Raw genomic sequence first — 26,996 nt, 5'->3', positions numbered from 1 at the left:
ACAACCGGGGTGTAGTTGATTCGTTAATATTTTGTTCGAGTTACATGGTTTACAGTAAAGATGGTGTAGTTTTACGGCAAATGAAGTTGCACTCCTTGTTTCTATTAAAGCATATATTGAAAAAAAATACCAATACTGTTGCGTTCCGTGGTACTATAAATTCACAACGCAATTCCGATACGAAACGTTCAACGAGTTTATTCACAATAAACGATTATAACTGTTAACTGCAATACAAAATGCTTACTTCCGATACATTCAATAAAACGTGTTATTCATCGGACTTATCAGTCTTGACAATGTAGCGTAGTCAAATAATAGTAATGGATGTCAAAGATTCAATGACGCTCCTCTAATATATTAAGGTAGTTAAAATTAAAATAAGTAGTTGAATGACTCAATAATTAAAAGAACTTGGTTTAAGTTATTATTTAAATCTCAAAATTCAAAGGTTCAATACCAAAATTACTATTGTTAATGTTAAATTTTACTTTTTAAAGAAAAACGTGACAAATGTTACCTCCTTAAAGATTTGACTTAGAATGATCCTTGTGACCAAAATTTGGTCACTTTATATAGCCGCGGCGTTCCACGTGTGACCAGAAATTGATCACTGTGACCAGAATTAGGTCACTGTGACCAAATATTGGTCACTGTGTGACACCGAAAACAAGTCACAATATCTGCCGTGGCCAACTATGGAACGCTCGCACGCTTAACACTTATAAATCGTTAAATAGACTTTAAATGACTAAACAATTTAAAAACAGACTATATGAACTAAATAATAACCTTACGTCTGCTAAAATAGTGCAGCTTTTTTACCTAAAGCTTAAATATTGAGCAGGTAAAGTTTTTGTGTACACCGCAGTGTGTTTCTATGCAGACATTACCCAAAAGTCAACATTCCAAGATGGCGGACAATGGAGAAACACATTCCGATTTCTAGTGAAAAAACAACAAAACTTAGTATAATTTTGAAGATCATCGTGAAATACCATAAATATATATTCATTCATTAAAAGCCGTTAAGGTATGGACAATGCACTTATATAGTAAATAATGGAGGTGAAAATGCGTCTCGGAACAGACAGTCTGCATGTCAATTTAAACAAGAAAGAACGATTCACACATTTCTGGCTAAAGTAGCAAGTAACAAACATGATTAGATTTATATGTAATGGGATCCGTGAAAAGTCAGATCCATACGGATATGCTTACTTGTAATGTTTGGTTTAACGCACTGACTATTGGAATGATGATGCCAGGACAATTATGTACAAAAAAGGTAAAACATTAGATAAAACCCCAGTTCATATCATTACTCCCCACACAATTTGGCTAAACTCCTGTAGCCAATACATATATTAGAAAGTTCTACTTAAATGTCATGTTCCAGAATGTCACTGTATAACTGTCAATAACGAGCTTCCGGAGAATAAATGTTATAAGGAACTTTACCGAGGGCATACCAATTAATTTAATACTAGAACATTCAACAACACGCACTGTTTAAATAATTTTCTTGCAATAATAGCACTGCCAATCTGTTACATGCACACAAGATTTCAGTTAACAAAAATATAAATTAACTTATAGTGGGATGTTCACTTGCAGTCAATTATTAGTCATCAATGCGCTCCCATAGACTGTATTAATTGCTTAATGTGTTCTGTATACAATGACATTTAAATCTGTTCATTGCTTCTGTGTAGTTGCCAATCCATGTAAGGCTCCCTAGCACACCTAAAACGAAAGGTCCTCTTCAATGGATCGCCTACTGGTTGCCCTAGACGTTCCACGTTCTCTGACGCTGATCTCTCATACAGCAGGAGTGGGTGGTCTGGTGGTTCCGTCATAGCAACATCGTCTATAGTCTCAATCGCCCTCCTCGCCGCAACTTCCAATGTATCACGTACCGATGACTTTACCCCATTGTTATGATTGACACTTGTCTCGCCCGTAACACTTTTTCTGTGTTCGTTATCTCGCCCAATATGCAAACAGGCTTTCGTTCCACGCAAGGGACGACCGCTACAACACAGCCCAGCTGTGTGTCTCATCTTCGGAGCTTCCGTCACCTTTACTTGGCGCTGTGTATACCTCGACTCGATCGCAATGCATCCAGCACTCTGATCACTACTGTCCTTATTCAAAATGCAAGCTTCATGGTTTCCTTTGTCTGCAGCGCATTCTTCTGTGGCAATTACGCATACACTACGCTCTATTTTTTCTGCTCTAACGATTTCGGTGTCTTGTCGAAGCGTGACTTCCGTAGCATAAGGGTTTAATATACCTACACTACATGTTGGTGATTTGTTCACATCGACCAACGTTGCTGCCATTCGAAGAGCGTACCTGTCTTGGAATTGTTGGGCAGGTTCGACTAGAAAGTCAGAGTTGATTTCATCGTCATCTTCTATGAAGCGCTCTACAAACACGCTCACAACTGCCTCAGCCAAACCAGGAAGCGTCATGTCCTTTGCTACGGTCACGCGTCTAGCCCTATCGGACTTGCCCACCCGGAACAGAGGTATCTCCAGCCCATCTAGAAGAATCTTGTTGCTGCTCAACAAGATGTCTGCTGGTACTCCATCTCTACCTTTTAGAATATCGTACGCCAGCAGCGCTTCGTCTTCTTTATTTGCTATGATAACCTTCTCAGCCAGAATCAGTGGGCTCCCTTGATATTTCGATTAAAAACAAAGGAAACAAAAAAAAATGGCGTACACTTCTGCAGTAAATTCATGTTCCAACGGTATCTATGTACAGATTAAAGAAATGGAAAGCGCAGTTATGTGACGTTTGTGGTTGCCACCATAGTGATGTTGAATGTACATGTGAATCACCGTTTAGGTACGTAGATTTTGTTTCTTTAATACAAAACATTTGTAGTTGTCAAAATTTGACCCGACGGTGTAAAAAAAAAAACGTACATGTGTCGTGACTCACATTGCTTATCAGTGTCATGCTTGATTGTTTTGATATAGACACCAACACGAATTATGGTTCAAACCAAATATTATTGAAAGAACAGTACAAGCCAGGCCAGGTATACATCATACATGTAAACATGTACACTAAACTTGAACAGTCACCTGGTCCCTAGACACTATAGGATCTATGAAGTATGACTACATACCGTCAGTCCGTCAGTAGCTAGCTTTACAGTTTTTTTTAAAGATAAATGATAATAAAGATTTTGGTATATAATGATCAACTGGTGACCAAACTATGCCTATTTTATTCATTAAGTCATGTTCAGACGGTAACCTATGCACATTTGTTTTATTAAAACCGTCTGAGCCATGATCAGTGGGTAACCTATGCACATATGTTATTTTTAATTAAATACTGTATGAGCCATGATCAGCGGATATCCTATGCCCATTTTTTTTTAAATTAAATACTTATGGAGCCATGATCAGAGGGTAACCTTTGCCCATTTTGTTTATATAATACCGTCTTAGTCGTTATCAGCGGGTTAACTATGCCCAATTTTTTTAATGCATAATATGTAACAAGTCGTGGCTTCCATTTTGCTAAAATTGTGAGCACTTTTTGTTTCAAAATACATTAAAGAGCTTTTTATTTTCTACTTTCAGGTTATACCCATTCCCTACCACAAAGATAGATCAGGATGGTAGAACTAAGTGAAAACAACTTGTTGGTCGGAGTGATGGAACGAAGTTATGGTCACCATCGAAGGACAGCAGAGTTTGTTCCCTGCATTTCGTGGACGGTAAACCTACCGCAGAAAACCCGCTACCAACTGTGAAGATGGGATATGATGGAGCTGACAAACGTGTGAAGCGCACGATACGGTTTCAGTCGACAACGCACACGCCAAGTCCTAAAAGGAGAATAAAACTGTCGCAGTCTGTGATTGTTAGTGACGCATCTTATGACATTCCCCCAGTCTATGTTGCACCTAGTCCTGACCCAGAGGATATTGAGGTGCCAAAATTGAAGCGTTATGTTCCATGGAATTTAATATTACTTGCTTTGTTCACAGCTTTGTGTAAGACTGTGGTGAATCAGAAAGAGGAGATAAAGAAACTTAAGACAGAAATAGTTATTTTGAAGGCGAGAAATAAGAAACTAATGAACACAGCCTATTCCGAGAAGATTCTTCAGAATGACTCTGACGTGAATTTTATGACTGGAATCGCAACTAAATCCATGTTTGATAAACTGCATTCACAGATTTCACAGTTTGTGACTAGGGAGTGGCGAGGAGTTGTGTCAATGTAAAAAAACATTAGAAAATTCAAGAAACTGTGTTGTGGTCCAGAAAGGAAATTAACTTCTAAAAGTTAGTTCTTGTTAATGCTGATGAAATTGAGGCTAGGACTGACCAACAAAGATCTTGCAAAGCGTTTTGATATATCTGACACTTTGTGTTCCCGTATTATTTTAACGTGGCTCAAAGCATCAAGTGAAGTCTTGAAGTCATTGTTTTTACAGACCAGGAAAGTTTAATCGCGTCAAAACCGCTGCGTTATAGAAAACTGTCCAATTTACATTCCATAATTTACTGCACAGAAATTTTCATAGAGACTCCTAAAGATCCCCACCTTCAGAGTGCCACATGGAGTGAGTATAAGCATCATAACACTTTAAAAGTCCTTGTGGCATGTGCACCCAACAGATCGATTCTCTTCGTAAGCCAAGCATATCCTGGAAGACTGTCGGACAAAGTCATAACTGTGGAGAGTGGTTTTCTAGATTCAGTGCCAATGAATTGGATTGTAATGGCCGACAAAGAATTTAACATTTTAGAAGAGTGCGAGAAACGAAGCATCCATTTGTACGTCCCTCCTGGAAAACGTGGTCTTTCTGAAATGACTAGTTTCAGTGTTGAACGGACTTAGGATATAGCAAATCTTAGGATTTTGATCGAACAGGTGATCCGTAGACTGAAAACATTCAGAATATTGGCGGCCGAACTACCAACCCAAATGATCCAACACATTGACGACATTTTGACTGCTTGTGGGGGACTGTGTAACTTGAGAGAGCCAATCTATAAAGTTTGAGTCTCGAAATACAGGGACTATAACAATGTATATAGCATAACTTAGACATGAATATAAATATTAGAATACAATCAATGACTATATTATTATTCTGACGACAATGATCTTAATTTTTTGTTATACAATATTCATGTTGTTATTGATTGCAAAAGATTATAGCAATATTTATAAAATGTGGCATCTATATATATTGTGTTATTATTTTCTATTATAATGACCAGATGAAATATTTCTCTTAGGACATAAATACCAACAGATCGTCAATCAAACCAAGCTCACGTGATTGCCATCTTGTCGCCGCTGAGCAAATAGAGCTAGTAATGTTTGGTCGGAGGTTTAAAAATTTAAAACGGCTAATACCATGTATCATTGATTCTCTGCTCGTTCAGGGAGCAGACAGACTGTCGCTGTAATCAATTATCATTTTATTTACTACTCAACCACACAGGTCAACCAACTAAAAATAAAACAAAAAAAAATATTTCTATAGCAACACTTTTATTAAAATTTGTATATATTATTCTTTTAAATAGCAACATTTAAATATGAGAATCAACAACCATGACTGGCGCCAATGGTCTTTTGCAGTTAATCTAAAGTATATACAAAATGACAAATGCCCTTGATCAAATTAATTTCAATAGCAACATTTGAAAAATATGGATTTCATACCAACATTTTATACACTTGACTCTGTAATAATATTTGAGAACTGAATGTTTTCAATAGCAACAAATAAAGTAACAAGATTCTTGTCTATAAGATTAAGACAGGCAATCATTTGAAAAATAGAGCCATTGCATTTGTCGGCAAATGATGTTGAACAATAAAACAATAAGTATGCCGTTTAAAAATTTCAGTGCTGGAACCAACTTTATAATGCGTTTAAAAACAGTCTTGATCCAGATCAGATGTCACAGAATGCAGCCTTTGATCAGTATCACTATGGTCTGATATTCTGATAGTGAAAATGGTAATTAATGCAAATGCAAACAATTTTTTTTAACAACGCATCTTTTTAAATATGTTACATATTATTCTTCTAAATCTAAGATCTTCAAAAATGTTGATATTATAAACTTTCGAGATCTAGAAACTGGAAACTGCCTAATATAGGCAAAAATCTAAAAATGTGCATTTAACCCATTCCCACTCAGAGGCAAAGTGAAAATGGCTACGTGCAAACAGCATAAAACCAGAAAAGCCTGCGAGTAACTCGCGACTGTTTAGGATTTATGCTGTTTGCTGCTCATCAGTTTATTAATGTTGGAAATGAAGCCTTTAACACTTTAATTTAATAAGAAAGGTCTTTAAATAAATTTATCGTTCTTAGGGACTAGAAACACGTCAAAATACGTATTTAAGTGGTAAAGGGTAATGCAAATGCAAACAAAAAATTCTAAACAACGCATCATTTTAAAATGTTACACATTCTTCTTCTAAATCTAAGATCTCCAAAAATGTTGATTTTATAAAATTTCGAGATCTTGAAACTGGAAACTGCCTAATATAGGCAAAAATCTAAACATGTGCATTTGTAATGTCATTTACAGTGTAAATCAGTACTTACATCATGTAAATACATAATGTATATTGCACCTGATGTGATATATGACTATATATTAAAACATCTGCAATCCATCATAAACATCTTTATGTCACAAAAAAGTTACTTGAAATCAGTTTTTCTGTTACATCGATATATATATATATATATATATATATATATATATATATATATATATATATATATATATATATATTCACAGTGTTTTACAACTCTATTTGCAGGAAATCACAGAATGTTTATTTTACTGGCACTTTGCACAGACCCATTCATCAACATTTTCAAGAGTTTTGTCAGTGACACCAGCACACCGGTAGTGTATCCAAACATCACACCTGTCACAATTTACAGACTGCTCAGCTTCAGTGAGCGGGACTTCAGAAACATCGAAACCACACACACCACATAAATATACAGGTTGTTTCGGTACAGATTGTCTCTGTCGCTTACTAGGAGGCTTACATGTCTGAATATTTGATACTGTCACCATTGGCATCAATGCTCTGCAGGCATTGATTTCACAATACAGTTATCAGACTGGTTACACACAAGTTTCTTAGTGAGTAGTGCTGGTAAAACATGGTTCATCTAGAACCAAGTTAGACTGGTTTCAGCCTTATTCCAAAACTGCTCATCAATTGGCACACGGACGGTCAAATTTCCATGGATACTATATATAAATAAGTCACAAAATGTTCTGTTAAGGATTTTCATTTGCCCCTGAGTTTGACAGTAGTACCCGTATGGTTGTTTCCTACTCAATACCACCTCACCATTTCTCATTTCTAAATATGGAACAATATCTACACTAGGTATCTGGTCTTTAATAGATTCAGTGCCCTTTATTTCGCAGAGGCCTTCATCGCAACAGTCGCACATAGTCTCAAGTTCAGCACTTGCTGAACGGAATCCGTTTGCTTGAATTTCTTATGAGATGCTTTCATTTTCTTGGCACGTTTTGCCTCCGGTTCCAATGAAAAGCCACGTTTCATGGCTGAAGATTGGAAGTTGTTCGTTCTCCCCAAAAGCGTTTCAACAAGGGCAGATGGATCAGCAGAATTGTCCTCCCTTAGCGTCTTTACACGACTGACCACACGGTGAAACCTGCTTGCTGTAATTCTCCCTTTCCGCTGATCACCCCAGGTAGTATTTGATGCCTTTTTCACTGAAGCATTCTTCAACGCAGTACATTGCTCAGCAATGACCCGAATGCCTCGCAACAGTTCGTCTTCCATTGAGTCTCTAACACATCCCTTTAATTTGTCGGCAACTTCTACGACAGAAGGCGGTAAGTTCAGCGGCGTGGGGTTGTACCTCTTTTTCTCCATTAGTTGAACAAAGCAAGAGTTTGGAATGTCATCCTTCAAGAGTTCGTACAACGTGTTAATCATGGTCTTCCTGTTGTCAAGCTGCTCAGTTTGGTTTTTGCGATAAGGTGTAAAGCTCCTTGTAATACTGTTTTTCAAATCACTGTCACTAGGAACTTTACCATACCGTGCCTTAGTCCATTGTAAGTCCACTGCCTTTACCACCTGTAACACTGGCTTTCCTTTTGGCACATTTCACGTTGATAGCTTGCTGGTTTTTGGAACTGTCTCCCCAGTCTTAACAGCATGCTCGATCCTAAACAACAGTCCGGCTACATGATAGCAAGTGCAAAACATACCAGCTGTATATGTAAAATATGCAGACAGTACTTTTCCACCCGATCTGCCTGGAACATTCTTTTCGATCATAGCTCACACATCGTAACACTTGCTGTTAATTGACATTGATGGTGTGACCTTACACTTCATGACACACTTGTCACTGTTCTCTCAAATGGTGTGATAAAACACTTCCCTTACCCAGCCACTTTTAAAGTACCTAAACGCTTTCCCTTCTTTATACTCATTGAGAAGCCTGTTCACGATGCTTGCTGATGTTTTGTTACATCTCAGATGATCTGATATGTCAGAGTTATAGACTGAAGGCCAATAGTTAAGTCCCTTTTTCTCCCCTAACCATCCTGAAGACAATGTATAAGGATCAGGAACAACATCCTCTCCAATGACGAGTGTATCGCTGTACTCCATTATAAGTCTCTGTTCGGCTACCTCAGCATTTATATCAAAAGCCGGATTTTCTTCCCATACTGTGAAGGCTCTGAAAATATATTAAAAAGAAATGGTATAACATATGGCTCGGAAAGTTCCAATAAATGAAATGGGCAACATGGCTCCGAAGGTATGCAACAAAAAAGAGCATATATGTTAACAGCTCATCATGTTCTGGAAATTTTTGAAGAAATTGGGCATAGGTTACCCACTTCTCATGTCTCGGCAGCTTTTCATGACCGGGCAGGTATGCAGTAAACATTTGCCCTATATTAACTGTAGTTGTACAATATGTAAATATTTTGTTTCCATTCCACAGGACTGCTTCATCCAGAGCTGTTCATATTTATTTTTGTACGTGCATCAACAGTTTGAAATTCTATCCATAAAGCTAATCTAATGGCTTAATTAAAAAAACAACCTATATAGTATAAAGACTATTCTTTATACTATATAGGGGCATATTTTTTATTTAGCCATAATGGATAAAATTTCAAACTCCTGTGATGCATCATACCTAGCCTATTGTTAGGCTTTAACCATTTCATGTCCAATTATTTATGTCAAAGTGCATTAAATGATGTTTAACAACTTACTGACAATTATTTTCCACAACAACGATTAAATTTATAAAGAAAAACATTCACGGCCGTAGGAGAAAAAAACAAACAAAAATAAATACGGTACCTTGCCACAAGCTCCAAAAAAATCGCCATTTACAGATCGATTCCTGCGTGATAGATACACTTTTAATGCTTTAACAGACCACAATTTAAACTTAGACAAACTCATGTCACTTAAATCATCCATTAATATTGTATTTTGATAGTTTGTTACGCTGTAATAAATTGATGTGTCAACACTCGATGAACGACGCCATTCTTCACATTTCTTACTCGAAAATGCAGGTGCGCGAACTTTTTTACCACGACACCGGTTGTTATTTATTTGACGGTGTATTATTTACAAAAAAGGAAAAACATTAGATAAAACGCCAGTTCATAGCAATACTATGGGCTTCCTTCATGTGCTAAACATGAAAGTGGCTGATATATTGTAGTAATCTTGAAGGAGCTATTGTCTGCCCGTGATAATTCCAGAAGGAGCTCTAACCCGCCTTTTTATTTTAGTGTTAATCTTGAACCGACCATTGTCGATTTACAATATATATGTCATGTTTATGTTTTTCTAGGTGATCTCATGGGTATCGACCTGACCGACTTTCTTTGCTATACATTTCCGAACCCTGAGTGCAAAGCAAGAAATGGCAGCACAGACCCGTGGAATCTCAAGGAAAAGAATGAAGACAACATTTTCATTATTTATAGGTATTTTTATTTAAGATATTGTACATATCTGAGGGCCTCATATGATTATATGACCAAACCAGTCAGCTCAAAATGATATCACGAACCGATGCCAAAGCATGAGGACTTATTATCTTTCGTGAACTGACATAGAGGTAACTATAATACAAGAAGGTCCGAAGTGGCATGTTTTCTTTTTATGGTATACAGTACATTAAGTATATAACTGGACTTTATTTTAAGAAAAAGCAAGGCTTGAAGGATTTCATTCAAATTTTAAACATGTTTTGCCTACAGGTCAATTACCCAATATGCCAAGTTTGGTAGCTCTTATTTGAATTCTTCTAAACTAGCGGCAATTTTACTCGTTGAAAGTTTCATATATACAATATATACGTAGGGTTAAGGGTTTTAGTGAGCTGGTATCTCACGTATGGCTTAATTGATTACATTTGTTTTAAAACATGTATTATCTATATTTAAATGAACCAATATGCCAAGTTTAGGGGCCATTTTAAATTTACATTTTTATATACGCTATACAGGCAGGTTAAAGTTGTTCGTTAAGCTAGAGTCTCTGGAAGTGCTTGAGAAATTTCATTCAAACTGTAAACATATATGCAGCAAATTAATGGTTATTCTAGTTTGAAATGTGTACAAATTAATGGCCTTTTTACTTAAAAATATGTTAACACTTACACAATTACCTCGAGAGGAGAGACAGTTTATATCCGTTCAAACCTATATATTGTCCACTAACTTCATACGGTAGGTAGTTTCAGATCGATAGAGAATTCATATGGGGCGGTTTTTGGTCATGATCTAGATCACTGTCACCAACAAAGCCAAATGGCTTGAGCTAAATTTATCAAGAAGAAATCATGTTATTGTAAAGAAACTGTACACATAAATACATAAGTTTGAGAAATGGCTTGGGTATGTGAGGTCATGACCAGGTTCATGTCAATAAAAATAAGTGTTTTGCTCAATTAAGCAATACTAAATTAAGCTATTTTAATAAAACACAATATGCCAAAAACATTTTTATCATATCGCTAAGTTTGCGTGGGATTAAATATGAATGGTGTGGGTCAATGTCATGGTAACGGTTAGTACATATTCAATAATTGTTTTTACTCAATAACTTAAAAGCAAATTGAGCAATTGAAATTAAACTTGCTCTATATCAAAGGATTACCCATACGAGTGAGCAAGGCAAACGTTATTTACTGTATATTATTGTTTTGACTTAATATCTCGATACTAAATTCAACTATTTTTTTACATGTTTGTTTGCATTTGGAGCGCATTGGTTCAAGGTGAACAGTCGAGTGCACTGATAATAAATAAATAAAATTATTTTTTTAAATAAAAATCAAGGTTTATGTATCTGGGATTTTTTGCGAGCGCGCTGTCTGCCAACAACATGTTATGATATAAAAAAAATATCACACGCATAGCATGTCATATACTGATTATTATTTCCTTTCATTTGTTAGTTTGATGACATTTTAGCCCATTTAAAGCGTGTTAAGTTCAGCACGCGGCAATAACGTCATTAAAAAAAATAATACTGCGTCATGATTTCATAAAAAATGAAAATGTTGAGATTGTATTAAGACTATTTCTTTTATACCTAATGATAAAATATGACATTTCTGCAGTGAAATAACAGCAGTGAAAAGAACTAATTGTTATTTTCACCAATGAAAAGAACACATTTTCGGAACTCCTTTTTCTATTGTTAGATGTTCATAAATAATTTTATATAATTATATTTTCTATGATCACGAGTGAATTTAAATCGACATTCTACCGAATCCAACACATTTTCTTTTAATTTTATGCTTTTTTGCCGTTTATTTACATTGTAAAAGAGTTTAACTGGAGAATTTCGCTTGTATAATGACGTCATTTTGTGGTTTGAAATGTATTTAGGCACGCCACGGGATAAACTCCGAGAAAGGATAACTTTTCAGCGAAAGGGAAACAACTGTAAATTATTTTCTTGAACAAGGGGCATAAAAGAAACAGAAAATTTGTTCATGTCAGTGTAAGATCGTTTGTTATTTCACTCGTGATCATAGAAAAATAATATTTTCACTCGTAACTGCGCCACTCGTGAAAATATAATTTCTTTGATCACTCGTGAAATAACAAACGATCTTACACTGACATGAACAAATATCCTCTATATATTGTATTAATGAAATGCAGTTTATTTAGGGATGTAACTCAAAAAATAAATTTGCAATCTCTCCTTACTGGCTCTGTGTACAATACTATTTTATGTGGCCTGTTGAAATTGTTAGTTAACTAGCAACACTTCGTGTAACATTGTTGCATGTACATAGTCAACAAATGTTCAATATAATTTGTTCATATTGTAACAATATATTGTCACATACATATCTAATTTTTCTAGTTTAATTATGTACATTGACTATTTGCACCGTACCAATTATTAAATAATTTCTAACGTCCAATAGTTGCTGTAAGTAAATTCACTTCATGTGGAACATATCATCATGGAGACATGCGTCTTTCTATTTATTTCTCACACATACGAGGACGATGACGAATACAATGCGTAGACGTAGACGCATTGTATTCGTCATTGTCTTTGTCTGTATGAGAAATAAATCGGTAGAAAGACGCATGTCTCAATGATGATATGTTCCACATGAAGAGAATTTACTTACAATTCTCGATTGTGATGTTGTCCACAAATGTTGTACAATATTGTTTTTATCAATGACCGCTATGACGTCCATAATATGACGTAAACCGCGTAAATGCACGTGACGTCGTGGCGCTAAACATAAGAGCGTAGATTCTTATAGTTGCGATGTTTTAACTTTATTTAATTTTATCATAAAGTTGTGTACCCAGATAATGAAGAAATGTGTTACAGAAACAGGTTAATATTAATTAAAAGTTTGTCTAACTAGATATTTATAAATCAAGCTGTAATTTATTATCAATACAGGTTTACTGAGCTGTGAACCTTACACTCAATGTCAGACGAAAAAATACATTAGATACTCCCTAGTTTCAGTGTCTGGCAAAACTGTCAATTAAAACACGAGAAAAAAACAACACTTTTATAATTTAGATTGACCTTCATAAGATGTTGTGCACTTCGAGAAGTGATACTTTCTTGGATATCCGTAAAGCCAATTTTAAAGGATATTTTGTTAATTATTAACCTGCCAATTCATTGTATGGGACAACTGAAATCCTTTTAAATGTCTTAATAATTTGATTATCTTCCATCCAGGGGTGAGAAGAAAGGGGTCATGGTAACCCCAGTGATCGTTGATGCCAACAACGACGGTGTGCAAGATATCATTCTGTCAATGTTCGAAGGCAAGATCGTGTTGATTGATGGCAAAACCGCCAACGAAGTGTGGACTACCCTTTACAATGGCATGGAGTCGTACAGGTGTGTCTGATAAGTGTTAAACTCAATGAGCTATGCATGTACACTTACAAGATAATTGCATTCATGTTCATGTTTGATTTAAGCCAAGAAATACCAATATAAATACATGAAAAAAAGTAAGACATAACTTGATGATCTTAGCAAGGACAGCTTCATCTGTGCCATCTTAGAGCTTGAATGTTTATATTTACTTTCAGTTTGAGACCAGTGTCTTCTTTCTTTTTAGCACCCCTGCTCCTGGTTATTTCAATAATGATGATATCTTGGACTACATGGTCAATTGGAACAAAGGCGCATGGTTTACATACTCGTCTGCTAATGTAGGTATATCTTACAAGAAATATTTATCATATAGAGGCAGTTAAATGTAAGACACACATGCGTTTAACATGCATTATTGTGGTAGATAACGTCAATTTAACTAATGTATACAATTTCGAACAACTTAATTTAAGATGGTTAGTCTCTACTATTAATAACAGAAACCTACAGAACAAAAATGCAAAACAAAGTCCACACACTGGATCCTTATCTGCTATAACAGCCACCTAAGCATAATGATATAATAGTAGAGACTGACCATCTTAAATTAAGTTGTTCGAAATCGTATACCTTAGTTAAATTGACAAGTTTGGAGACTAATTTTGATTTATTGACATTAACTGCGCTATATTTGCTGTATTGTGTGAAATACTTAGTTATACGGTGTGATGATTTTAAACAGTTTTTAATTCACCGATCATAATACATGTTTGCATTGGAAAATTGACTATATTAATAATGAATCTATGGGTGACTGTTTGAACAATTGGGTCAGCGCTTCCAGATGTCACTTCACAGCTTTGTGAAGTGAAATGTGCTCTTTTGTCGATTACCTCTATTCCCCTTGTTAGCTTATTTATAACGAGAAGCGTACTATCTTCAAACAGTTTCACAGGTGTCAATAGTAAACAGCAAGGATAGTTCCATCCTATGGACCATGAGTTCTGCTATACTTTTGGTTTACCATTGACTTCATAGAGCATGGGTTTGATCTATCTTCCTTACTGTTCGCTTTCCATTCCATTTTCAGGTGTTCATTATAAATGTCAGTTAAATTTTTCATGAGTCCGGCCTTTTCTCCAAACTATTCCGTAATGACTTGTTTAGATAATGTCTGGACCACTCGGTCTATTGAATATTTGTGTCTCAGGTGTCAATAATCAACGGCAAGGACGGGTCAATCCTATGGACCTTGAGTTCAGCCTACATGCAGTTCAGCTCTTCGTTAGTTGCGTCAACCAATCACAAACACAAGCATGCGTTCGTGTTTCGACAGCAGGGCAGGGGGTCGGTCTTCCGCTGGACTCCTGGAGGTCAAATACTAAGGCCTGGTGAAACACTGAACGACCTTAAATTGCATCTTTCAATCAAGGACACTGATTCAGATATGCAGGTAACTATTAACAACAAAGCAGTGTATGAAGATACTTTAGAAAAGCTCTTTAAGATTGTGTAGTAAGAAAACGACAACAAGCATAGAATTTCCATGACTTGTTTATGATAACATAGCATTTATCTGGTCATAGTATATATACTAAATATGTCCGATGTGCCAGTGATGTTTTCGTTCTCACAGGTATTCTAATACTTATTTACATCTGTCTAAAAGTGTAAAGGCCTGAGTAAATAAATAAATAGTGCATTTTTTAAGACATTGGGGCAATTTGAAAACCCAAGAAAGTTATATTGCCCTGTCACCATCCAAAAATTAAATATTAGTGTAATTTACAAACAGCGTCTCAATAGACAAATAACGTTTATAACACAGTAATTAAACTCATATCAAACATTCCAGTGTACTCCTGGTAACATTGAGATAACAAATCACAGCTGTATTCCATCTAAACGTTTGGTAATTGTTCATTTGTCAATGACAGTTTTACGGCAGAACGTTTGCTATGTATGGGAAATCGTTTAACACTATTTACGTATATGTAGACGTCATTTTTTTAAGCGAATTTTGTGTATGTAGATTGCATGAGATTTATAAAATAAATTAAAATGTTTGTTGATGCAATATTTGGGTGTGTTTACCTATTATTTTGCAAACAGTTTAAATTGCAAATTGCATAAAACAATAAAGGAGATAACGTTATTCATTTAACATTTCGTTTCGAGTTCTTCGGAATGATAAAGAAATACCGCTTATCTATATACTATTATATATATATATATATATATATATATATATATATATATATATATATATATATATATATATATATATATATATATATATATATATATATATATATATATATATATATATATATATATATATATACTATTCCCTTTTCTGACAGAGACCACATGACGACTATGAAGTAGTCTTTCCAGATGAACTGGATAAGGACGATCTTAAGCGCTTAAACATGACCAGAGGTAGTAAAAAATAGAAATCAACGCCTTATTATGCTATGCTTCTTACACAAACCGTTGACTCAGTAAAGCTTTTTGTTTTGTAGGATGCATTCATTGTGTTAGAAGTTCTTAAAATTAAATCGTTTCTTTGAATAGATCTTATGGGTCCATAGACACTAAGCGTTACTTTTTAAAGATATGCATAAAGTCGAAAACCTTAATTTACTTTGCCATTGTAATTGCTGATCTGATATATGTCTTAGTAGCTCAGTGAAATATGGCGCATGTCCTTGGCTTGGTTCAGGCAGATATGATGTCCGCCTTACTATTACGGGGTCATCTAATCATGTGTTTTATTATGGTAGCATTCTCAAGATTTCTAGCAACGACACACAGGAAACGGACACAGGAGTCTAAAAAACGTTTCATGAATGCAAGCTAAATTAGATACTTTAATCGGAACTATTCTATTTCATTTATATTACACTCCGATAATTTCATAGATTTATATAATAAGCTGTACATTTTATAAATGTGTTTTATGAGACTGTACTCTTCATTATTTCATTATGTGGTTACGTACATTTCAATAATGAAACAAATCATTGTTTTTCTCATATTTAGTGGATTACAAACGCCTTAAATACAAGCTTACCACGCTCACTTGCGAAGATGATGTTGACAGTTTCCGCGGCGAAGTCCTGATGATTGACATAGATAGTTTAAACTCCGCCTATCGGATTATTGACAGGCCCATGGAAAAGTACCATTATAGTGAGTGAAATAAAAAGTATGTTTGCAGTTTTCCGTTACACAATAATGTAGCAAAATGTCTGGGTTTAGTATTGTATTATCGTGTTTAGCTGGACCATAACATATCTTTGGGATAGGTCCTGTAAAACGCTTTAATAAAAATACATTAAACAAGAGCTGTCAGAGGACAGCGCGCTCGACTATTCGAGTGATTGACAGTATAACGTAAGCCATCATGGGGTAATTGGTCAAATTATTCAATAAGGTCAAGGTAATAGTTCAGATATATTTTCCAAAATCTATTGAACATTTGTAAAAACATAAAACAAACTAATAAGATTTTATTTATAGTTTGATTGCAATAGCTTGGGTGGTAAGATTGGACGGTCCTTCAAAAATAAAGTAAATAATTTTCATGTTTCAAAGAAAAAATATTATTGTTGGGTGGGTGGGGGGTTTTGAGTGTGTGGGGGGTTAATGTGGGGTGTGGTCATTTTTTAGACGATCTTTCAAAAATAAAAAAAGGAAAAAAAAATTTGGCGGGGGGTAGGGGGAGGGGGGGCAGGGATTCTGGGTTAAGGCGTGGGGTATTGTTTGGGTGGAATCCATTGTGGTATTCAGTTAAGTGTTGTTTTGTCAAAGTATAAATAAACTCTGATCATAAATAAAGATGTTATGGCAATTTAACTAACATTTACTCTTGACCTTTAAAGTCATGGTCATTCAAAGGTCATGGTCAAATTAAACTTGGCAGGTACAGTACCCTCATAATACTTTAGAAGTCAAGTGTATCCATACACAAAATTTAACAAAATATTCAGTTACTAAGACAAAAAAGGGCAACAATTCTTACAAAATGCTTGATAGAGTTGTCTGCTCTTGTTTATAGATTGGGGTATGTTGGGAAAGAAGTTTGCAAAATATGAAAGCAAAATGTCAAAGGACATTGAAAATATTTGAGGTGGTACGCAAACTATAACATAGATTTATCAATAACATGCATATTATAAGTGAAAAAAGGGCCATGATTCTTGAAAAATGCTTGATGGAGTTATCTGCTATTGATTATGGGTTGGGGTCATGTTGGTAAAGAAGTATGCAAAATATGCAAGCAATATGTCAAGGAACATTGAAAATATTTGGGCTGGTACGCAAACTTTAACATTTGCAGGCTAACGGGAACGCCGACGCCGGGTCGAGTAGGATAGCTTCACTATATATATTTAATATATAATAGTCGAACTAAAAATTATGGCCCTGTCTCAAATCTCCCATTCTTATAAAAGTGTTGGAAAAGGTAATCGACGCTCGCATAGAATACCATTTTACATTGAATAACCATCATGAACCAAACCAATCAGCATACAGAAAATATCACTCTACAGAAACCGCATTGAAGAAGGTTCAAAATGACATTCTAAGATCTTTGGATAAGCACGATGTCACAATTATTGTCATGATTGACTTATCAGCAGCGTTCGACACCATCGATCATGATTCGTTACTAACCCGACTTAAAACACAGTTCAACATATATAAGTAGAAAACCGTTAGAATGGATAACATCATATCTAGGTGATAGATACCAAACAGTTACAATTGATAGAAATTTGTCAGAACCAGTGCTAATGGAATTCAGTGTACCTCAAGGGTCTGTGCTGGGTCCGAAATTATTCACAATGTACACCTAACAAGTAGGTCAGATATGCAAAAAACATGGTCTGAAATATCATTTCTATGCCGGTGATGGACAAGTATATATGTCTTTTGAACCAAGTGATCCTATGTCAAAAGCGGACCTCTTTGATCGTGTTAAACTTTGTCTGACGGATATTGTTTGCTGGACGAACCAAAATATGCTGAAGATAAATGCAGATAAGACAGAAATCATCATAATCTCCTCCAAACAAAATCAAACACACATTCAAGATATAACTGTACAAATTGGAAACGCATACATTAAACCATCTGGCTGTGTTAAAAACCTTTGTGCGTATGTGGAATCTGAATAAAATATGGGAAAACATGCCAACTCAATTTAAATATTATGTTTCTCATAAATTCGACAGATCAGCCACATCGGACAATATCTGTCAAAAGACGCAACAAAGTCCATGGTCAACTCCCTTGTCACATCACGTATGGACTACTGCAACTCCCTTCTCTATGAGGTTCCAACAACAACACTTCACAAACTTAAAAAGGTGCAACACACAGCAGCACGTTTTATATCAAGAACTCGGCGGAATGAACACATCACACCAGTGTTAAAAGAACTACACTGGTTACCGGTGAACCGCTGCATTGAATTTAAAATCCTAATGACGACATACCAAGCTCTCCACGATCGAGCGCCATCATATATCAAAGACATGTTTAAAGTCAAAATATCATCACGTTCTTTTCCGATCTGACAAATCATTACGACTTCAACAACCAAATTAGATCGCCATGTGAAATATGGAGGAAGAAGTTTCACAAGTGTTGCGTCTGAAATGTGGAATGCTCTACCGGACCATATTTGGAACTCTGGAACAATTGGAGCGTTCAAGACAAGACTGAAAACTTATATGTTTGTAATCGTCGACAACGGGAAATGTTTAATAATTATTTTGAATGAAGCAGAGATTAAACAACGGTTTGGGGTTTCATGTAGATAGACGGCATGGACTGTCTGCCTTAAGCAGCAGTGCCAGGCTCTGAGAGCACCGACTTAACAATAATCCTAATGAAGTGAAACTGACAGTTGTATGTGTGAAAGCGGGGGCAGGAAGGTAGGTTTTGAGCCAATCACTTCATAAACTTCTTAGAATCCACTGTTCGTATTTTGCTTATTTCGGTTTTCGAGCAAAGCAGGAATCTAAGTGGATCACATATATTTGCATATTTGTTTTGAATATTGATGCTGGATGCGGTTGGCATACTGCCCTGTACAACAGCCATATGGTGATGTGCTGCCCTGTACGACAGACACATGGTAGTATACTGCCCTGTACAACAGCCATATGGTAGTATACTGCCCTGTACAACAGCCACATGTTAATACACTGCCCTGTACAACAGCCGCATGGTTTTAATATACTGACCTGTACACCAACCGCATGTTAGTATACTGCCCTGTGCAAGGGCCACATGTTAATATACTGCCCTGTACAAAAGCCACATGGTGATATACTGCCCTGTACAATAGCCACATGGTAGTATACTGCCCTGTACAACAGCCAAATGGTAATATACTGCACTGTACAGCAGTCACATGGTAATATACTGCCCTGTACATCAGCCACATGGTAATATACTGTCCTGTACAACATACCGATGTGAATGCACTGCCCTGTGCGGCAGACACATAGTAGTAAACTGCCCTGTGCGACAGCCACATGGTAATATACTGCCCTGTACAACAGCTAAATGATAATATACTGCCCTGTACAAGAGCCGCATGGTAGTATACTGCCCTGTACAAGAGCCACGAGGTAGTATATTGCCCTGTACAACAGACACATGGTTATATACTGCCCTGTACAAGAGCCACATGGTAGTGTACTGCCCTGTACAACAGACACATGGTAATATTCTGCCCAGTACAACAGCCCTTAGGCATTTTCTTTATTTTAATCGTCATTTGATAAAGCCAGTTCTTGTATTACGTTTCATTAGTTAGAATGTGCTCTTAAATTTGATGCTTTAACAAATGTTATTTGTTATACATGTACATTTTTGTAAAGCGCTATTGAACGCACAATATTGTATGAAAAGGGCGCTATATAAATGTGGTATTATTAATTATTATTATTATTATTATTTTTAAGTTGAAATACAAACAAGCAAATTAGAAAAAAACAAGAACACATTCAACAACAAATGATTATCAAAGCGCTGAAGGCACTGCAGGCATTCGCTATTGCATAACATAAGACACAACCCAATTTTCAAAATTAAAAATTGCTTTTTAACATCACACGTTTAAACAAGAGTTCCGCGGTCGGAAACATATGACCCCAAAAACAGGGCCTAGATTTTCACACTTATTTTGACAGTGACATTGACCTTTGACCTAGTGACCCCAATTTCAATACGGGTCATCTACTGTCCAAGGCAAATGCACTTGTAAAGTATCAAGTCAATGGGTCAATTGGTTGACGAGTTATTGATCGGAAACGATTTTCACACTTATTAAGATCGTAACCTTGACATTTGACCTAGTGAACCCAATTACAATAGGGGTCATCTATTGTCCAAGGCCAATACACATGTGAAGTATCAAGTAAATCGTTCAAATGGTTGATGAGTTATTGAGCGGAAACGATTTTCACACTTATTGTGGCAGTAACCTTGACCGTTTGACCTAGTGACCCAAATTTTACCTTTGCAATCGTTGTCCCGAAAACTCAGAGAGTCCAGCTATAACTGGTTTGTTTCGTCACTATTTTTGATATAACGTCACTCGTCAAATGGCTTTAATTGTGCAATTAATTTTATGAATATCATAGAACGGGATGTTGGTTCGGTAGTTGATCTAGATTGCAGATGAAGAAATGAACTTAAATGAAATGTAATGTAAACACTAACATGCGACAGAGCTTGACCGTACGACTGTACTTAGCCTTAGACGTTACAACGTCCTCTAGCCGATTAAAAACAACACCAACACCAACATCATGTATTAGCTCTTAAGAATACACTTGTTTTTTTAGCCAAATGCAAAATACATAAGTGTAATGACAGGGATGAAAATAATTATAAGAAATATGTAATAATTATGAACATAAGGTAATGAAAGCTTTGACTAATTTATAACATAACATATGTTTATAACATCGATACTGACAGTTGTTAATAAAATAATGAGACAACGAGTACACTGTTCTACATAATTAGTTTCACTTAAACATTGATATTGACTATCATTTATCAAATTCTGACGTTCGGCCCAACTATACCGTATGTTATTGTCTAAATAGTAGGACCCCATGTTGAATTGTCAATAACTGTTTTAATACATTTCTTGTAAACACTTTCAGAGGTCAAGAACATCAACGTCGACCATTTCGACTCCAATACCCATTTAGACTCCAAGTACAGAAGACCACTGCCCGTACAAGAAGGAGATGTGGCTAGATCAGCAAAATCCCAAGGATCTGGTGGTGGTCTGTTAACTGCTACCATTACACCCAACACAAACTCAAAGCAAGAGTCCAGAATTAGAAAATGCAAGGGATTGACACAGATAAAAGGCCCTTTGGTGGAAATGTGCTCAACCGAAGAACCTGATCTATTTAGTACTGGTAAATCAAATTAACAAATACCTTAAGTACACTGTAAATATTTGTGAAATGCATATTACAAAATGTATTGCTAAAACCCGTCGATTTTGTTAATTATAGCAATACAATTAAGAACAGTTGTACTTGTAAGCTCGACTTTTCGAAGGAAAAGAAAGCTTTTCTACTCGCCCCGGCGTCGGCGTTTAAGCTAGGTAAAAGTTTTCGCTAAGCTATTTTCACCGGATCGGCTTTATGGATTTTATTCAAACTAAAAACACGCATTTCCAACATTAGAATGGTAAGTTGGTAACTCTATGTACTTATTTGTTAAAATAAGGAATCATTTTTATTTGCATTTAATATGTGTATGGTAAAGTGATATTGGTGTATTGTGACCCTCTACTTATTTTGATCCAATCAGGCATCACATGATTTATTCTCGTCTACTATTAATAACTTTAAACATATTCATCTCTCAACTCGCTAGGGTCAGTGACTTCATATTTGTTAAGTAACACCAAATAATGGTATTCTATATAGTTTGTTCAAAACTTGACCCTGGAATGAAATGTGGTCCACCCTTTCACCCAAGACCAAAGGTTTAGTATTTGGTGAGTTGCATTGTACGGCAGTCCTCTACTGAGTTTGTTCAAATCATGCACTGAGGTTAAACCCCCTCCTCAGGGGTTACCTGTTTTCCTTATATTTAAATGTCAAAATTGAACACCTTAAAATCTACTCTGCTGAAACGGCAAGGCCCAGAGATCTGGTTCTAGTAATCAATAATGTAAAACAATCTTTGACGCTGTCAGGCGCAGAGGCTATATATTAAGCGAGTAACATCACTGTGGTACTCGTATAATTTTTTTTCAAATCATGTCCGTTGAGTCAAAAATTTCCTCGGCCTAGGTTTGATTTGTTTTTCTTATAGGTGTTTAGCAAAGTTTATAAACATATTATTCCCTGAAACCGCAAGGCCCAGAGTTTTTTCATGTACATTGTATGTTAGTTCTCTAACGAGTGTGTTTAAAACATGCAGATACCCCTAGTGTTAAATTGGACCCACTCCTTGGTCAAAATATCTATATAAGTATATATGGCATATGTTTTTGTAGACTTTTATCCTTAACTTTTTTTAATTAAAATGTTATTGTCTGAAACAAAAAGCCCATGTGTCTCGAGGGGTATTTTGCAAATAAAACAAAAACGCTTAATGCCTAGCAAAAAACTAACTTGTTATTTGACTTCTACTTTACATACAGGTTGGATTTTTTAAAAGAATCTGAAACAAATCGAGCGTTCTGTCCTCCTGTTTAAAATATATATCTCAACAATCTTCACTTTTTCATTACAATATTATTCTATTACGTATAGATGTTGTTGTTTGCAAGTTCATTGACATTTATGGTCCATATATTGTTCACTATAAATAAAAGAATATCTTCAGCGAAAGAGTAATCTGATTTCTGATTATGAACACTAGAAAGGCACCAAGGTTAAGATTGGCAAGTATTGGCAAGTTTTACAGGCAGTAATAAATTATAATAATGAAAAATGTCTACAAGCTATATAATACATATAACTTGCAGGTTGGAGTTATTAAGCATGGTGCTTATATCATATTTATTATAAAACATGCAGGCGCCTTAATCGTCTTTTTTAGGCATGCTAGGAGATTTTGATGGTGATGGATTCCTTGACTACATTGGCGTTTATCTCCGCCAGTACCCTAAATACAATCGTAAATACTACAAGGCTGGTGCTGACATGGATGTACTAATGCAAAAAGTCAACGTGGAGTTACTGTATGAATTTTTCTTCTTTGAAGCTAAACACTAAACAGGTTGCCTATAGACCTTCCTAAAACTAGGTGGTCTTTCTTGACATTTACCTCCCTTTGTTGAAAATTCGTTACTACCCACAGTTCAATATCTTCTTCCGATTACTTTTTTAATGTCTAAAAGTGTTCGTCGCGCAAAACACATTAAATGTAACTTTTAATACCAAACCTATGATAAAATTGTAGAAAACAGATAATAAATGATATATTACAAAATGAAATTTTACAAATAGAACAGTGGACATTACTTGTGATTACGCAAGGGAATTAACCTAGTTTTGGGAAAGATCTATTGATATCTTTAAAGATACATTTGAACAGTTATTAATTATTGTATGATTGTTTTATTTCAGTTTTAAAGAAAAAATGAACCTTGAAGAAGTATTAAATGCGTTGTTCTTATTGACCTTTGTGCTTGTTATAGGATTTCAAAACAAACATTGGAAAAGGTCCATCTTAACGCAGTGACAGACATGCAAGTTACCAAAGACCCCCAATACACACCCAGTACACCAAAACGATATTTACCACCGACTGAACAACCATGGACCCAGTTTATGGGGAAATCACAAGACAGTATTTATCAAAAAAATATCAGCACTATTATTTAATAATGGTTTGGTTGGTTTGACTTGTTTTGTATATTATTACTCTGATACAGTTAATGTAGCGTTCTATTTATTTGCGGTATCATCATTATTATTTTTATTAACCGTTCGTTAGATGCAAACGGTTTGTTTAGTTTGATCATTGGTCTAATAGTCCGAGCTATACTCCACACCCTTGCGTACAAGATTAGTATATCATGCAGGTTTCTACTTCCCACAGGTGCTTGATCACTGACCAAGTTTCATAACTCTGACCCTGAATTGAGCAGTATGGAAACCTTGCAGTGAAATCTTTAACATGTTTTCAGAGTCTTCTAACAAAAACTTATGACTGTGAACCGTATTTTAATATAATTATGCCACTTAAGTGTATATCTCTATACTTTGTCTATACCTGCTCCAGGTATTGCACAGAAATTTGCCCATATGTGTTTATGGTATTTGAAAGCATTCACTGAAAAAAAACTCTAACCAAGATCTTCGATTCTCTCGGATCGTCATGTAAAGTTATTAACCAAGACTTTGAACTTTAATAATTCAGGTAAACGTTTGATTACACCATTCCTATTTTTAAGCCCCATTTACACTCACAATCAACGAAAATGTCGTAAAATATAATCAGTGTTCCCAATAGCAATATCCTAGATGTGGTCTGGTAACAGATATTTAACAATATACAAAATGCTCTATTTTTATTGTGCGTGGTACTATATTCAACATATGTTCATGTCCCATGTTACTGTTGTGTGTCGTATGAATAAATATTGTTGCGGGTAATAAAAATCGAATATATATATATATTGTTCCACAATCGGAGATTGTGTGTAATATGTGCCTGATCATGGTAATATAAAATAAATTGTGAAACGAAATATCGTTCGTTTATTAACAGGAACATTTGGTAGAATCCAAAGAAAACGAAGGCATGAACATTAAATCAATTAACAATATGCGGGAGCGTTATCCTTGTGACGTTCGACATGACCACACGTTATAAGAAAGGTGACACATCCCTGAAGTGGAATTTTTGTCCGTACACTTCCCGTTCGCCATAATAACAAGTACGACACAAAATGGTCGTGTTTACGGTACTGAAGGAAAATATTATATTTGGAATCGCCATTTGGTACAGTATCATGTTGCTTCTTAAATACAGGCGAATGACGCGAATACACATGAAACAGTGACATTCGTTTATAATCGTATATACACGCTGTGAGAAACGTCAACCAGTAGTAGTATGAAAAAACAACACTTTAAATGTCGCCATATCGCCTTCAAAACGTTTCGTATTAATACAAATAAGTGAATGAATGTACCAAAACCGTTCAGTATACAAATTGATTTAGACAACTGATATTCTAACTACACAAACTACGAAATAAGACATTCTACAAAACATTTTATATATCAATGTGTATTTCACTGGTTTATGTCACTGAATTAATTGTAATATAACGGTTAATAGTTTAATATGTTTCTACATTACACTTCTCGTACTTTCAATGTTATTTACCTCTAAAATGCAAAGTCAGAACCACGGTAAATGCCATTATCAACTTAACAAACACATGTTTTTTTTTACATAAGTTTGGTCATTTTCCGGTACGTGTCAAACACGTGACTTCGAGGCAAAACGCATATAGTTGGCCGCCAGTGCTTCAGTCTTCGATTAGATGTTTGCAAAACAAATCTTTTCCAGCAAGTTTATTCTAAAATGTATTGATTTTTGTCGCTGGCACAATACTCTGAGAACTGCCTGGAAACAAATAATGCAATGTTCTTGTATATTTAATATTCCAACTATATTATCTGTAACACTTGTGATATTAAATGACGTGGATTGCATTAATGCGGACTAATAATAATAATAATAATAATAATAATACTACTAATAATAATAATGATTGAAACTGAAACAACAAACGAATTATTTTTAAAACGTATGTACTCTTGCTTTCAGAAAATGTAATACGAATCGTGTGTTAATTTCCGGTGCATTTATCGAGGTGAACTATTTAACTCTATTTAGTGAATATGTTTACAACTACTTCAAATAAAGCAAATGTGTGTTTAATCATGGTTCCATTTTCCAGAATGTTGGATTTAAGAGCACCGAGCGTGTGAATATTGTTTTCATAATTTCTATCCGAAGCTAACCAAATCCTCATTAGTAATTGGTAAAGGGGTACTTTAGTACTATAAATATGACACAAAAAATACGGAATAGAGGCAATTGACGACCCAGACAGTTTATCTTTTTAAAATAGAAAATGTTACCGATTTCATAACGGTATCACTTGCCTAGCTGAAGGAATGACGTTTACGCAATACATCACAGATGCCAATGATTGAAATGGACAGTTTATGCAAACATTGACATTTTCACATATTGTCAGATGAATGCATACACGATAGAGTACAGATGGCGATGATCGAAACAGAGAGTTCCATGCGAACATTGAAATGTTCGTATATTGTCAGAGGACCGCATAATAGTTGTCATAGATTGCAGAAAAAGATGACTGGAGTACACAGACATTGCAAATACTCGTCACTTTGACGGAACTTCTAGCAATGCGTTTTTGTTTTTATTATGGACTAAACAATTTCAAGGGAAGACTTATCTTCATAGTATGACATTGATTTTGAAGATGATTTGGTTGATCTT

At 35.4% G+C, this 26,996-nt stretch overlaps 1 protein-coding gene across 3 annotated transcripts in view; it reads left to right on the top strand.

Moving 5' to 3' along the window:
* LOC127832240 (uncharacterized) overlaps window positions 1–25,199 on the top strand; it is a 33,816-nt gene extending 8,617 nt beyond the window's left edge. For 2 of the 3 annotated variants that reach the window (XM_052357552.1, XM_052357551.1), the window contains 9 exons: window positions 9,895–10,030; window positions 13,290–13,454; window positions 13,681–13,774; window positions 14,647–14,889; window positions 15,800–15,878; window positions 16,482–16,631; window positions 21,635–21,898; window positions 23,541–23,682; window positions 24,142–25,199. In XM_052357552.1, the coding sequence (XP_052213512.1) occupies window positions 9,895–10,030; window positions 13,290–13,454; window positions 13,681–13,774; window positions 14,647–14,889; window positions 15,800–15,878; window positions 16,482–16,631; window positions 21,635–21,898; window positions 23,541–23,682; window positions 24,142–24,328 (1,460 nt within the window). In that variant the 3' untranslated portion in view covers window positions 24,329–25,199. Of the gene's footprint in view, window positions 1–9,894; window positions 10,031–13,289; window positions 13,455–13,680; window positions 13,775–14,646; window positions 14,890–15,799; window positions 15,879–16,481; window positions 16,632–18,679; window positions 19,378–21,634; window positions 21,899–23,540; window positions 23,683–24,141 lie in introns of those variants that run through there. The other variant, XM_052357553.1, reaches the window with a different exon arrangement.
* Window positions 25,200–26,996: the final 1,797 nt, after the last annotated feature.

This window comes from Dreissena polymorpha, chromosome 5 (assembly GCF_020536995.1).
Source record: "Dreissena polymorpha isolate Duluth1 chromosome 5, UMN_Dpol_1.0, whole genome shotgun sequence".
In the NCBI taxonomy this organism is placed as follows: Eukaryota; Metazoa; Mollusca; class Bivalvia; order Myida; family Dreissenidae; genus Dreissena; species Dreissena polymorpha.
Note: the sequence above shows the minus strand (reverse complement) of the source record. Positions and strands in the feature narration are given on the sequence as shown.